Source organism: Neovison vison, chromosome 4 (genome assembly GCF_020171115.1).
Source record: "Neovison vison isolate M4711 chromosome 4, ASM_NN_V1, whole genome shotgun sequence".
Taxonomy (NCBI): Eukaryota; Metazoa; Chordata; class Mammalia; order Carnivora; family Mustelidae; genus Neogale; species Neogale vison.
The window spans coordinates 226,539,359-226,553,170 of NC_058094.1; the positions used below are offsets into that span (position 1 = coordinate 226,539,359).

Genomic DNA, 13,812 nt, shown 5'->3' on the forward strand with positions numbered 1-13,812 from the left:
GGCAGAAGCCCCCGGCCCTGCAGACCCCCCCACCCTCCGGCCGCGGCCGCGCCGAACTCCCCGCCCGCCGCCCCAGAACCAGGCGAGCGCCGCGAGTTCCAGGTGCCCCGCAGTCAGGGTGGCGGAGCATCGGCACCGGTGCTCCGCTCCCTCCGCGGCTCCTTCCACCCCGTCACCCGCACCCCACCCTCGGGGTCCTCCAGGGGAGCTCGCCCCCCTTTTCCAGCACCTTCCTAGCACAGCAAACCACCCGCACCCCGACTCAGCCAGCGCTTCCCTCCCGCCTTCCAGCTTCTGGAGGAAGCCTCGGGCAGGCGCCACCTCACGCCTGCAATCCCAGCAGCCCCGGAAGCCTCCACCTGGAGGCTGACCCCTGCCCCTGGGCTCCAGGGACCATTTCAGGCACCCCACACCACCCCACCTCTCAGACGCCCCCCGCCAAGCCCCCAGAAGGGCGGTGCACAGGTAACAGGAGCGCGTTTCGGTGCGGAGGGCGGGGAGAGGACGCCGAGATCACAGATGCAGTCTGTTTTCTGAAAAGTGGTAAGTTTCCATAGAAATGCTAACATAAAAAAAATTAAAATTTAACCGACCTCCAAGGGTACCAGTGCAGATTTTAATATCCGCATTTAGCATCTGTATTTATCATGTTAGCCCCAAGCGCCGTCAAGGGTGTACAAAAGACGCAAGATTTCACACTAAAATTATGGTAAAAAGATGGACGGCACAGGGAACGATGCAGCCTCCAGGGGGCCAGCGGAGGATGCTTGATACTCATGGACTGACAACAGTTGGAGGGCAAACAACATACCTAACTTAAAGTGAGGAACTAATGTTCCGTATTTTAGGAATAACTGGACTGATTCCCCCATTTCCTACAGATTTCAGTCGTACCACGATGGCGCACTCGTGACCAAAAACTGTACTTAACTGAGTTACACTTCATTACATCTAACGTCGAAGGACTGCTTGCTGGCACTTTGAGTTCTGATTATTCTGAACTAGTCAACAAGGTCATGGGATTATCATTACTATTTTTATACAAATACAGAAGGCATTCTCTGGATTGGCATTATTAAAGCCAAAGGAAGAGCTTACTCACTGAACTAGACCTGAGAAAATACCTTTCTATTAAACCCAATCGTGGTAATTTAGTCTCAAAGAAAAACTGTGTGTCAGCTGAAATTACTAATTACTTTGTAAATTCTATTTAGTTTTAGTTTTAGTTTTTAAAAGTCCATGTAATTATTGAAGATAAAAGAGCTTATGTCAAGTTTCATGTCTGTTCTATAAAATTTAGATATTAAAAAAACACAACCAGCTCAACCTGGGGGGTGTACAGAGACAGTCTATGAATCTAGAGGCTTTATATCTACATCCTAGTACAAAAAAAGAAAATTTGATCAAGAAATAAAATTCATCTAAAGAGAAAAGCTGGGGCACCTGAGTGGTTCAGGTCATGATCCCAGGGTCCTGGGACTGAGCCCCGCATTGGGCTCCCTACTTGGCGGAAGCCTGTTTCTCCCCCATGTCCCCCTGCCCTGCTTGTGTTCCCTCTCTCAACACTGTCTCTGTCAAATAAATAGAATCTTTGGGTGGCTCAGTGGGTTAAGCTGCTGCCTTCGGCTCGGGTCATGATCTCAGGGTCCTGGGATCAAGTCCCGCATCAGGCTCTCTGCTCAGCGGGGAGCCTGCTTCCTCCTCTCTCTCTCTGCCTGCCTCTCTGCCTGCTTGTGATCTCTCTCTGTCAAATAAATAAATAAAATCTTTAAAAAAAATAATAATAATAATAAATAGATAGAAAAGCCCTGCTACTCAGTATAGTATGACAGCACAGGGAGGGAGCATCATATATAGGCTAAAACACTTTAAGACAGGAAACCTGAGTTTTAGAGTTTTAGTCCCTTTTCTGCTTTTACAAATAAGGAGACCTGGACATTCACCGCTAGGGCCTCACCAGCCCTCGTCTAGAATTTACCAGTTTGCTACACGATTTCAAAGGAAGCTTATCAACTACTTTTATGACGGATCCATCGTGGAGAACATTTAAAGGAAAGTCACAGTAAATAGTTTGTAAACATCTTCCTTACAGGAAAAAACATTAGTTTTATCCAGTTGAGAATTAAAGATAAGTCTGTTTTATTCTTCTACTTTCACTTTAAGAGTTTAAATACTCTCTGCTTCCAGGAACGAATACTTCTATAATATGGTCCTGTTCAGCTGGTGATGTGCTAATAACTCTGCCCAGCAGGTAAAGCTGTCAGCCGACCCACAGGGTTGGGAGATGCAGATGACAGAGCCTCAGTAAATTCCTCGGGAAGCGTGAAGACACCAGCATAGAACAACACAAGGTCATAAAGAGGCAAATAACAAAGTAGATGGAGGAAGGGAGAATCACTGACTGAAAGAATATCCAGAAAAAATTAAAAGTAACTGAAAATACATCTTAAAAGTGTCACACCAACAGAAAGACTGATATTGTAAGCAATGAAGAAATGGAAGAATGTCCACACACCTCTCTCAAAACCAAGAGAATCTTTAAACAGCATCTATAAAATAACTAAGTAAATAATCACTAAAACTACCACAGGGGAGGGACAATATACATATGCATATACAATGATTCTAGATGTTTAATACCAGTGTATTTATACACACAAAAATGTGATGTACATACAAAATCACTACATAATCACCAAAATGTAGTGTATTTTAGTTCTGGGTTTTTCATTAATGGATTTTAAAACTACTGCTCTGTGTTTTGACATCCTCATGGAGCCACTACATTTCTGAGAGCTTCTGAGAAGATGAAAGATAAATCATTCAAAACCAGTTTCTAAGCCATGAAGCACCATACATATCTTACCATGTTCATAACAGCGTTTTTCAGAATAGCTTAAAATTGTAAAGGACCAAATGTTCACCAACAAGTTATCTAATGAACAATTTGTGGTACGGCCACTACTTGGCAATGAAAAGGAATCACCAATGGTACGCACAAAAATATGGCTGATTTTCAAAATAATCATCCTGAGTTTAAAAAGTTAGGGCCCCCTGCAAAAAGAGTATATACTATATGACATCATTTATATAAAACTCTAGAAAATGCAAATTAATTGATGGTGAGTGAAAGCAGACTGCCTGGAAGACAAGGGGGGGAGGTGGGAATGGGTGAACACTCGGAAAAGAGGGGTTCCCAAAGAGCACCATGGAACTTTCAGGGGTAATGAATTTGGTCATTATCTCAAAGGTGATGATGGTTTCATAAATGTACACATGTCAAATTAAATTACAAACTTTAAATACCTGCACTTTACTGAATATCAATTATACATTCTTTAAAAAGTTCTTTAAAAAACTGATAATGTATAGATTTGAATAGGTATCCGATTTGTCTGCTCTATATAAAAAGAATACAGGTGATATTTTTTTAAGAAAAATAAACAACTTACTTTGCATTTCCAGCCATTGGTTGGTACTGATTTCATAACTGGTTGAAGACAAAAAGTATGATACCCTTTGTCACACGTATCACACACTAGCATCTTGCTATCTTCTCCCGATTGTCTAAAAAATAAGATAGCATTAATGATGCCTTATCTTTAAACTTATGTTTATAACATAAGTAATCATGAGAAGAATCAATCCTAGGAACTGCCCAGTTCATCAATACCTCCGTGTCTGGTTTTGTCTATGCCCAGATAATGACAGAGGTAACCCCCTAAACGATGAGACAGACGTCCTCCTATGGTCCCTGCAGGATTACCCTTACTGAATGCTCACCTATGGTGGTGAACCTGCTTTAGCCAGGTTAGGGTTCCTGCAAAGGAGGAGGGGTAAGGCAAGATGAAGGACTCTGACCTTTACTTTTTAAGTATCTCCGTAAACATCCTTTCTAGGGGAAGGAGCTGTAACTGATGGGTGACGCTGCATGGGCAGGAACAAATCTTGTCATCAGGAATTGGAAAGACAGTGTCATAAAAAGAGGACTGACTCTGGCATCAGACCTGTATCTGTATTCAGACTGCGTTTATCTAGCTGTGTGATTCCTGAACAAAATAAGCTTAGTCCTCTTGGTTTCAGGAATAAAATGTGAACAGTAAAGGCACTGAGAATTAAATATAATTCTGGCTGAAGAGCTTAGAATATCCCATAAACATTAGTGCTAAATAAACAGGTATAAGAATCATCCTGTAATAGTTATTAAGAACTGTAGTCAAAAACCTGAACTCTTTACCTGACACTCCCATGCCCCAGAGATTGGGCCCCCGGCCTACGGCATGAGCTCTGCCCTGATTCCTGGCTACGGACCATTCTCAGAGACTAAGACTATAACTCAAGAGGAGGGAAAGAAACACTGGGGCGTGCAAGAAGAAGAGGGAGAGACCCTGAGTCACCCCTGGGGACAGACAGAAGGAAAAAGGAAGATGGGTCAGTTGGCCTCCAGTTCTTTCTTACTCAGTTTAACTAATTCTATATATAAAATTGCATGTTTTCTCTCTTTAGGTACATGGAAAGATCTTATTAGAGGAAAAGCAATTTTTCTTCAAGGTCTCTTATTCCTTCCCAAGAAAGTAGGCAGATATAAGCTACCAAATAAATGTTCACTGGCATTTTAATTTTTGCCAAAATATAAAAGCACATCGTCCTACTTATTCTACATAATTGTAAGATGTTGACACTTACTGTTACCAAATTAAATTACAAATAAAACAGACCAATCATGGCAGTGCTGGGCATAATTTCTCCTGTTAGAAAAGTCCTCAGCTTGTACACAATTTGAAGACTGCTCTAGATGCAGATAACTTCCCCAAATTATCATGCTAATTAGCAGCAGGAGGAAAAAAAAAATCACAGAAAAGATTGGAGAAATAACCAAAGGATGGAATACAACGAATAGGAAAGGATAACCCTACGGCAACGTCTAAGTGCTACATGAAAACTGTCCTCCTTTTCAGGATTGTGGTGACTAGGATCAACTGAAGGTATATGTAGGTATACAGATAGATACAGGGGTTTGGTTTTGGATTTTTTTAAAAGTAGTCTTAGCATAAACTGTTCTTCCTGGAATGGAAATTCAAACATGTCACCGATCCTTTCACTCACTCTCGTAACTACCTTCCAGAACTAGACGTGTATTTTCCTATTCAATCTCCCCCCCGAAGTCTCTCTCAAACATAGTCGCTTTATTTTCTAAAGCTCATTTCTTCTAAATGGTTAGTATCATTCATTTTAAAGTGTTTGGCAAATTGAAATTTACTTTCTAGGCAACCAGAGGTATTTAAAATTATTAAAATTAGTTTTTGTTTAGACTTGTTTCAAAATAAAGTTAATAAATACCTAGTAATTGTTTAAAACATGACTAAGTCAGTGGGAATGAATACAGCTGCAGAATGAACAATCTTTATCATATAACACAAACCTTCAGAACCTAAGAATAGGGTCTCTCTTAATCTCGATACACACCTTTGAGTTGAAATTAAAACTTACTTGCAGTTCTGGCACACTTTGCACTCAGGACATTGCCAACCTGCACGTTTTAATGGAGTAACCGCTATATCCAGGCACATTCCATGATAGTGCTGACCACAAGTAGTACAAAAGAACTGATCTAAGAGGTCTCCCGGGCTGTCGCACACTGCACAGTTTGCATCTTCCTTTGCTATAATTAACAGTAAAACAATGAAATTGTTGTATAAGAGTTTAATATTTTTCTGACTTTACAATGTAAAAATCACTTGCAGGGAATTTGCATGGTAAATCTTTCAGACACTTGAGGTTTATCCACATTGAGCTGATATCCAACGAGAAGAAAGTCTCAGTAAAACCACTGTTACGTATTTAGTCTACAATTTATTACAGTAAGCTTAATCATATAGTTTTGCATATTTGTGCCCACATCTACCTAAGACCATAAGCAGTTCTTACTAATTTTATATCCCTGGTGCCAGTGATGATGCTGGGCACCTATTTAATGCTCAACATAGACTTGCTGAAAAGAACCAAACAGGAAAATATCAACTGAGAAATGCCTTGAGGTGCAAAAGTAACCATTTTACTTGGATGTTAAATGTATTTTAAAATTAACAATGTAAATCAAGAGACAAAATTAAGAAATGTTAAGATCAATTAAATTAAATGCTTCTTAAGCATAAACACACTAACTTTAACTCAGATCAAATATATTTTTTAATACTAGAAAACACTGTATGAAGGAGAACATTAAAGATGGAAACTACATATTCATATACAAACACAAAACTTCATACACTAGTTCTGTAGTCATCTATACTAACTGCCAGCTTGTAAAAAGGTATTAAAATCGACATAATTATGGATATCTATCCCTAAATGTAGACTAAAAAAATAGCACTTTTTAAGTTCTTTTACCATCTAAAACAAAAAATAAATGTAAGAATAAACTGCCTTGCCAAGTACACAGCTGAACTCATATTACAATAAGAAAAATAATGTGTTCTAAAATCAAATCCAATTTGATGATACATGTATGTCTATGTCTGACACTTATGTTCTTAATCGTTTGACTAGCTGATTATTTAAAAACTGTTTTAAATTGTACATATGAACCTTTTTTTCTAATTTTTGAAGGTTTGATCAGTTCTCTCTGGCTATAAGCCTTTCTACCTTCCTTTTTCCTCAATCAAGCATCTTGAAACAGACCAATAATCTATTCCTTTAACATGGCAAACTGGTTTTACAGGCCGTAGAATTTCTGACAAACTTTTTGTTTTTATTTTAACGAAAACCATTCTCAGTTTGAGGACAGCACAAACCAAGTTCTAGGATCCCGGGGGGTGCACACCCCCATTCACCGGGCACTGCCTTCATGAGGCTACCAGTGATCTACGAAATCCAAAGTTACTTTTTTGACCTTCTCTTATCTGCACCTTGCAGCATTTCCATTCCTATCCACGCCCACAGGACAGTTCCCCTTACCGTGGCTTCTGTGATGGCAGCTTTCTCCTGATTTCTCCATGGGTCTCCCATGCCTCCCTCTCACACTCCTGTGTTGGCTTGAGTATCCCTCTAATTCCTCTAAATGCTGGAGTGCCTTGGGATTTCATCCTGTTCCTTCTTTTATAATTTCACATGGTTCCCCTCTGTGATCACACCAACTCCCATGTTATAAAATACCACCATGATTCCCAAATCTTTATCACCTGCCCCAAACTTAAACTACAAGATGTTATGTTCAAGTCTCAAGGGACCTCAACAGCCAGATGTTCTAAAAAATACTCAAAACTCACCACCTCTAAAATAAAACACTTTTAAAATCTAAGCCTCTCCCTTTTTTCTCAACCAGCTGGGTAAAGGCAGACACTTTAGTATCACTATGACTCCTCCTTAACCCAACACATCCAACCAGACACCAATTCTTACTGGGTCAACTTCCTATATATCTTTTTTCCTTCTATTTGCACAGTTCAGTTCAGTCCACTCTGCCTTGGTAATTATACTATCTTCTAGATGGAATTTCTGCTTATGGATCTGACCTCTCCCTAATCATCATCTACACACTTAGAGCAAGTTTTCAAAATTGTGAATCTGTTATGCCCTGCTTAAATTAAAAGTTTACCTATACGTCCTTTTTCACTCTAAAAGAAAACAAGATCAAGATTTTCCAGTGTAAGGGAAAGAAGCAGGGGGAGCCCTCACCCCTTTCCAATGGAATCTCAAGACCACTCACTGTTCCTGGCGATACCAAGCTGCCTGCAATGCACACGACACACTGTTCAGTGCTGTGTGCTCACATATACTGCTCCCCACCACTTGAAATGCTGTTCCTTTGCAGTGCTGGGCCCGAGCTCTTTCCAAAGAGGCCTTCAAACCTCTCTGCTCACACACAGCCCTGAGTATCCCAACGTTACCACACCTAAAGATCCACCCAGTTGAAGATCCTTTCCCCATATACTGAGAGCACACGGTGACACAATCAAGTAATCTCACCAGAACACTTGGAACCTTAAAGGGTAGGGGCCTTGTCTTTTTCAACTTTGTATCCTCAATTTCCTAGGAAAAATCAAGTCTTATTAAATATATCTTACATGAAGAACTTCTAAAATCACTTTGAAATGACTCTTTGATCGGCACTTAAAATAAGTCATTAATTTAAAAATGGAAAATGTCATAAATTAGTTCATTTTTGATAGAAATGACACATTAGGGTGAATTTTTTTTAATACTAAAAGAGAGTGCCAGTATTTACTCAAGCTATGTACATTTAAAACCTAATACCTTGTTTTTGCCTATCCTCAAAATTTACAGAAATCGAAGCAAATACAGTACTCTGATCATCAGGTCCTCAGGTCATCTTTCCTTGTAATTTGGAGGGAACACCGTCTAAAGGCTTCTGTGAAACCTTCCAGAGTTTACTGTTCCGCTACTTAACCTGCCACAGCAGCTACTAGTCACGTGTGGCTACTGGGCAACTGAAATGTGTTTATCCAAAATGACACATGCTGTACAATATAAAATGCACCCCAGATTCTAAAGACTTACTAGGGAAAAATAACATCAAATATCTCAAAAATGTTATTGCTTACATGTTGTAATACTAATATTTTGGACATACTGAAATATATATTCTTTAAATTAATTATAATTTTTAAATGTTTTCAACATGACCACTAGAAAGATCTGCTCAATTTGCTCACATCATATTTCTGTTGCACAGCACTATTTTATACAGCAAAGCCCGTCCTATAATAAGGTCACCATGTGTAAGATCACTCCTTCCTCCATGATAGTTTGTGCCAATTCCTCAATGGCAGTGCCGTCATGTTGGTCGGTCAGGATGGACGGATCACTAGCAGTAAGTTAAACGAAGAAAAACATCCACATGATACAATCAGTCTAAAAACATCTATGCATTATGTAAAAATAATAGTGGGAAAAAAGCACTACATCAAGAAATGAGGTTGGTTCCAACCATTTCCCCAATCAGGAAGAAGATACAGAAATACCAAAGCAGCCTTTTGCAGGTCACGGAAAAATGGTATTACTAGATGGCTCAAGTGTCATGTCAGAAAGCAGCACTTGGACATATACATACATAAATGCCCCACAGACACACGAAGTTTGAAGTGAAGTGAAATTTTTCTTTAAGCAGCTGAAAAGGCAGAAGAGACCGAGGGAAAGACTGAAGCTAAAGCCAAGTTGAGAGAAGTCAGGAGCCGAGTCCAGGTCCGCCCGGCTCCGCAGACCATGCTCTCCACTCACCGAAATGCGCTCCGGCTGGCAGGGCAGGTAGGCTAGAGAGTGTCCGCACAGGCACAAAGGAAGAAGGAAAGTGCCCACAGGGGCAGAGGGCGAGGAAGCTGCGTGGCGGAGGAGGAGTGAGAACAGAGGGAGAAACAGAAGATCAGCTGTGGACGAGGTCACACCCTGTGGCCGCTGTGACCCGAGAAGAGACGGAGGAACACACAACACGGAGCCTCAACGAGAAGACGCTGTGTCAGAGACAGCCGGTCGTGCGGGAAGGGGAGACTGCGGATGCGCGACCAGAGTCCGACCGGCGCCGGCCAGCGCCCGCACAGCCCGTCACTGCCCGCACGTCCCGGCACCTGCCAGCTCGGCCTCCGCTACCGGCAGGTCGCGGCGCTGCGCCACACGGGATCCGCAGCAAGAAACACGAAGTCACGGATGTGGTCCGGAGAGGCTGGCCGCGGAGCAGGCGGGCTGGGAAGCGGCTCAGAGACTGACAGGATGGAGGGGACGAGAACAGTAGCTGGACTCGGGATCAAGAGATACAAAGACGACCACGAAAACGAAGTGGGAGAAGCTAAAGCCGAGTGATGAAAGTCAACGCGCTGGGGACAAGGAGGGCAGGAGGAGATCCGGCACACCACGTTCCAGCCTTCAAAACCTCCTCCCTGCGGACAGAGGATCTCGTTCACAAGACCTAGGTGCTCTAGTCCTTGCTCGCTCGCAGACTGTCTCTTCGCCCTACCTAGGAGACACTATATTCCAGGCACAGTGACGAGCTGTCCCCTCACAATCCTGCCAGGCCCATTCCTCAAGACCTGCAGAGCAGTTGTTCACGCGTTCTGAAATGTTCTTCCCTCTCATCTTGTGTGGTGGGCTCCTTGCCATCTGGCTTTCCCTGAGAGGGAAGATACTGCTCAGTGAGTGCGTGTGGCTATGTGTCCGGGCTGGCAGCTGGTGTACAGTCCCTAGACAAGTCAGTGCATACCGCATCATCAAGAAAATACTGGTGAAGCAGGACCAGCACTGACCTGACAAAGCACCCAAAACTGTTTTCTGATGAAAGTCTTGGCCTGCTCACAGGTTCTCTCCTTGCTGGGGTTTCTAATGAGGTCCATTTTCCTCTTCAACTTTTATAAAAAAAGGTCAATCCAACTCTAAGCCCCGCTAACTATCAAGCATATTGTTCCAGGCTTAGCCAGCAGCATAAAGTATTACGTTCAATGTATACAGATACACTGAGTCTTAGATAAAAGAGCTGGAATAGCTACCACTTTGTAAAGCAATTCATTTATACAAAGTCAAATGCTGCATGGTTTCCATTAATTATTATTTAACCCTCATAGTAACACTGGTGTTTAAGCCCCAATTTTTAAAAATAATAAGTACCTTGTGCTATGACACAATTAGGACAGCTAAAAATACTTATGATTTTAGAAGACTATTGCATAATCTTGTAAATTACTACAATACATTCTACCTACAATATTCTCTACACCCTTGGATTAAGACAGATGGTCAGAAAGCTGTGCTTAGAGACTGCACTGGTTAAGATCCTCAAGGAATAGAATTTAATTAACTGGGCTTTGCATATAAGAAATTGCCCTGTGGGAATTGTTTTGCTACACTGTAAAATGTATATACAGTCCCACTATCAAGTCAAATCTTTCGACGTTACTATGAATCAGGTCACTGTTCATATTCCCTTCTTTGTGGAGAGCTCTGGAGCAAAAAATTTATTTTCCAAAATGCCAGTGTCACTTTTTATCTTCATACTTAATACTATCCTTATTTTCCCATGACCAAATTTCCTTGTGTATTTATAGTTTAATCCTGCTATTCCCATATTTCATGAGTCTCCATGAATCTATTTTGGAACACAGCCCAGTGCCAAGAGCTTCCATGGATCTCTGAGCTGTGCGGCAGCATGAGCTCTCACTGCACGGATGGGGAGTGAGCAGCGCGTCTCCGCTGTCCTTACACTTCATTACTTTACACGATGTTTATTATGGTCTCTAACATTAAAGGAGGTGTGCCCTATTAGAACACAGTCTGCAGTAGAAAGAAGGATGGCCATTAATTAACAAAACATCTAATGTTAGAAATGGGATCACAGAAAACTTTGTATGTTGTTTACTGAGGTCTGAAGTATGACTAAGTACAAAACACTAAACAAAACTCAGATTCGTAAACACAAATACAGTTGTTTTGTTTGATCGGCAAAGTGCATTATACCACCCAGAATATAAACAACTCTGATGACCAACATCGCAGTTGGTGCACCTGTGTGAAGTCATTCACTACCTGAGGCCTTAAATGACACCTGTGACAGCTGCTGTGCATCAGTGTTTTTTCTCCCAGATTTAAGTATGTAATCACAAACATATTTTAAACTTTAAATCCCTTATTCGCCCAAATACAATCTGACATTTTAGTTTGCCCTACCTATAATTTCTGTCTGTATAGTGATTAAGGACATGATTATACATGTAAACAAAAATAATTTTAACTGAAGATGAAATTATGATACTGAGATTATACAATCTAACTGTATTTGAGGCTATTTAAGTTTAAGTCTGAGGTAGCTATATTTATGTTTCACAGAGCTGGAAAGGATTTTTTTTAAAAAGCTTTCATCAATATTGCTAAGACTCAGATAAAAGCTAACACTAATGTAACTAACAGGTTACACCAAAAAACACTGAATAAAGCATCACAGAGATTTCACAATGAGTCTGGAAATTCAATTTACTGGGGGGGAAATCCCAAAGCATACATGCTCATTGGAAATCCATATACTAAGAAAAAGGCAAGATCTCTGTTTAACAATAAAGATGGGAAAGAGTTATAATTTTCTGTATAACAAATTTCAAACATTTAAATATTTTCACATAATTATAAAATAGTGTTTGGAAAAGAAAGGGAAAAAGCACAACTAAGGATTATAGGTAACCAAGATAGATAAATCAAGAAGAAACATTAACAGAGACTTCTATTATGACTATCAGGGCTATACAATTACCACGAATTTCGAAAAGTGTTTGCTGATCCTATTAATGTACATCCTGAAATAACACTTAGTGAATCATCATCTAATTCTCTAAGTGAGTGGTTTTTTTGTGTAGAAGACACTGAATACCATCTGACTTTTTAAATGACTTTACAATACATATTAAAATACTTTATACTCAGTATTTCTTTCTATAGTGGTTTAGGAAAAATTTTAATAAGAATGTAAAACATGCAAACTATCTTTGAAGTTTTGAGGAAATACCTTTGGTATTTAACTTCGATGATACTGGTGGTAACAGACTCCCCCAAGGACCTCTGGCAAAGACCCCTTAGATTACCAAGGTTATATAATACTACCTTTTAATACAAGCAAAATAATATTTAGGGAAATTACAACATTAGTCATTTGAAATAAGTACACTGATAAATGTTTAAAAAGTAGATCTACAGTAAACTTACATCTCTCAGGAGCTTGGTCGATGTGCTCTGGGCACAGAAGGAAGAAGTTCCGAAAGTCCTGAAAGGTCCCGGCTCCCGCAGCACAAGGATAATGGTACGTCTGGGTGCATTTCTCTTCACAGCATTTGATAGTGGCTCCAAGGTGCTTACAAAATGCACATCGCTGAAAGGGGGCAAACGGGAAAGAAATCTCTTTTTAAAACCTGGAAAAGGAGCGCTCAAATGTGGAGCTAGGAAGGTATTAAAAAAAAGTCTTCTGTATGCTACTAGCAGAACAATTTAAACCTCCATAATACTGAATAAAGGATCCATTAAAAATGATAAAATCTAAAGTACTCAGCTGAGTGCTTGATATAACACGGGTTCATCCATTCGAGTTCAGAAAGTGAGCATTTCACTTTTTTTTCTACTGACTTTTGTCAAAAACAAGTAAAAATGTTTTAAACGAGTAATATGATTGAAAAGGCAGGGGTCTAGTTGTGGGGTATTTCAACACATTTTAAATCCCACCAAAAACTAATAAAATGTATCTCTACTATTTATGAAACCTCTTAACTGTTTTCACCCTACCTAAATATCAGTATGAAATAACACACGCAATCATAGAGTAAGTTAGTAAGGGACAATCATAGGATTCCAGTATGCCTACAGATTACACCACATCCCTGTAACAATTAGTTTCAAGTTTCTTCATAAAAACTGGGAATGGAAAGAAATGTTAAATCCTCAGAGTATCTCCTTTCCCTATTTCAACCTGCCTCTATTTTCTTGCTCGTGGTAAAAGCAGAAGAAAGCAACGCCAACACAACCACAGGGGAGTGTATGGCAACTAAGGTGTAAAGAGTCAGTACAACGGCCTACAATGCGACATGCATATCATCAGCTCTCCCCAAGAATGATTAATACACTCTCCTTCAAGCTCTGGGTATCGTTTTCTTTGTGGGTCTTTTGCTGGGTAGCCCGCGTTGTACAGTATAAAATCTCTCTTCTGCGGATGCCAAGCTATCTATCTTGTATAGGCTTCTGTTTGAGCATTCATGCCATTGCATGAGAATTATTTCCTTGTCTTTTCATCCCAGTCCTGGATCCTTGAGGAGAAGCACATATTTTGCTATC

At 40.4% G+C, this 13,812-nt stretch overlaps 1 protein-coding gene across 11 annotated transcripts in view; it reads right to left on the bottom strand.

Annotated features, from left to right (window-relative positions):
* KMT2C (lysine methyltransferase 2C) overlaps positions 1–13,812 on the bottom strand; it is a 274,521-nt gene that overhangs the window by 113,054 nt on the left and 147,655 nt on the right. For all 11 annotated transcript variants that reach the window (XM_044246888.1, XM_044246885.1, XM_044246890.1 and 8 more), the window contains exons 7-9: positions 12,697–12,859; positions 5,491–5,662; positions 3,453–3,567 (exon numbers count right to left, since the gene is read on the bottom strand). In XM_044246888.1, coding sequence (XP_044102823.1) covers positions 3,453–3,567; positions 5,491–5,662; positions 12,697–12,859 — 450 coding nt within the window. The remainder of the gene's footprint in view (positions 1–3,452; positions 3,568–5,490; positions 5,663–12,696; positions 12,860–13,812) is intronic.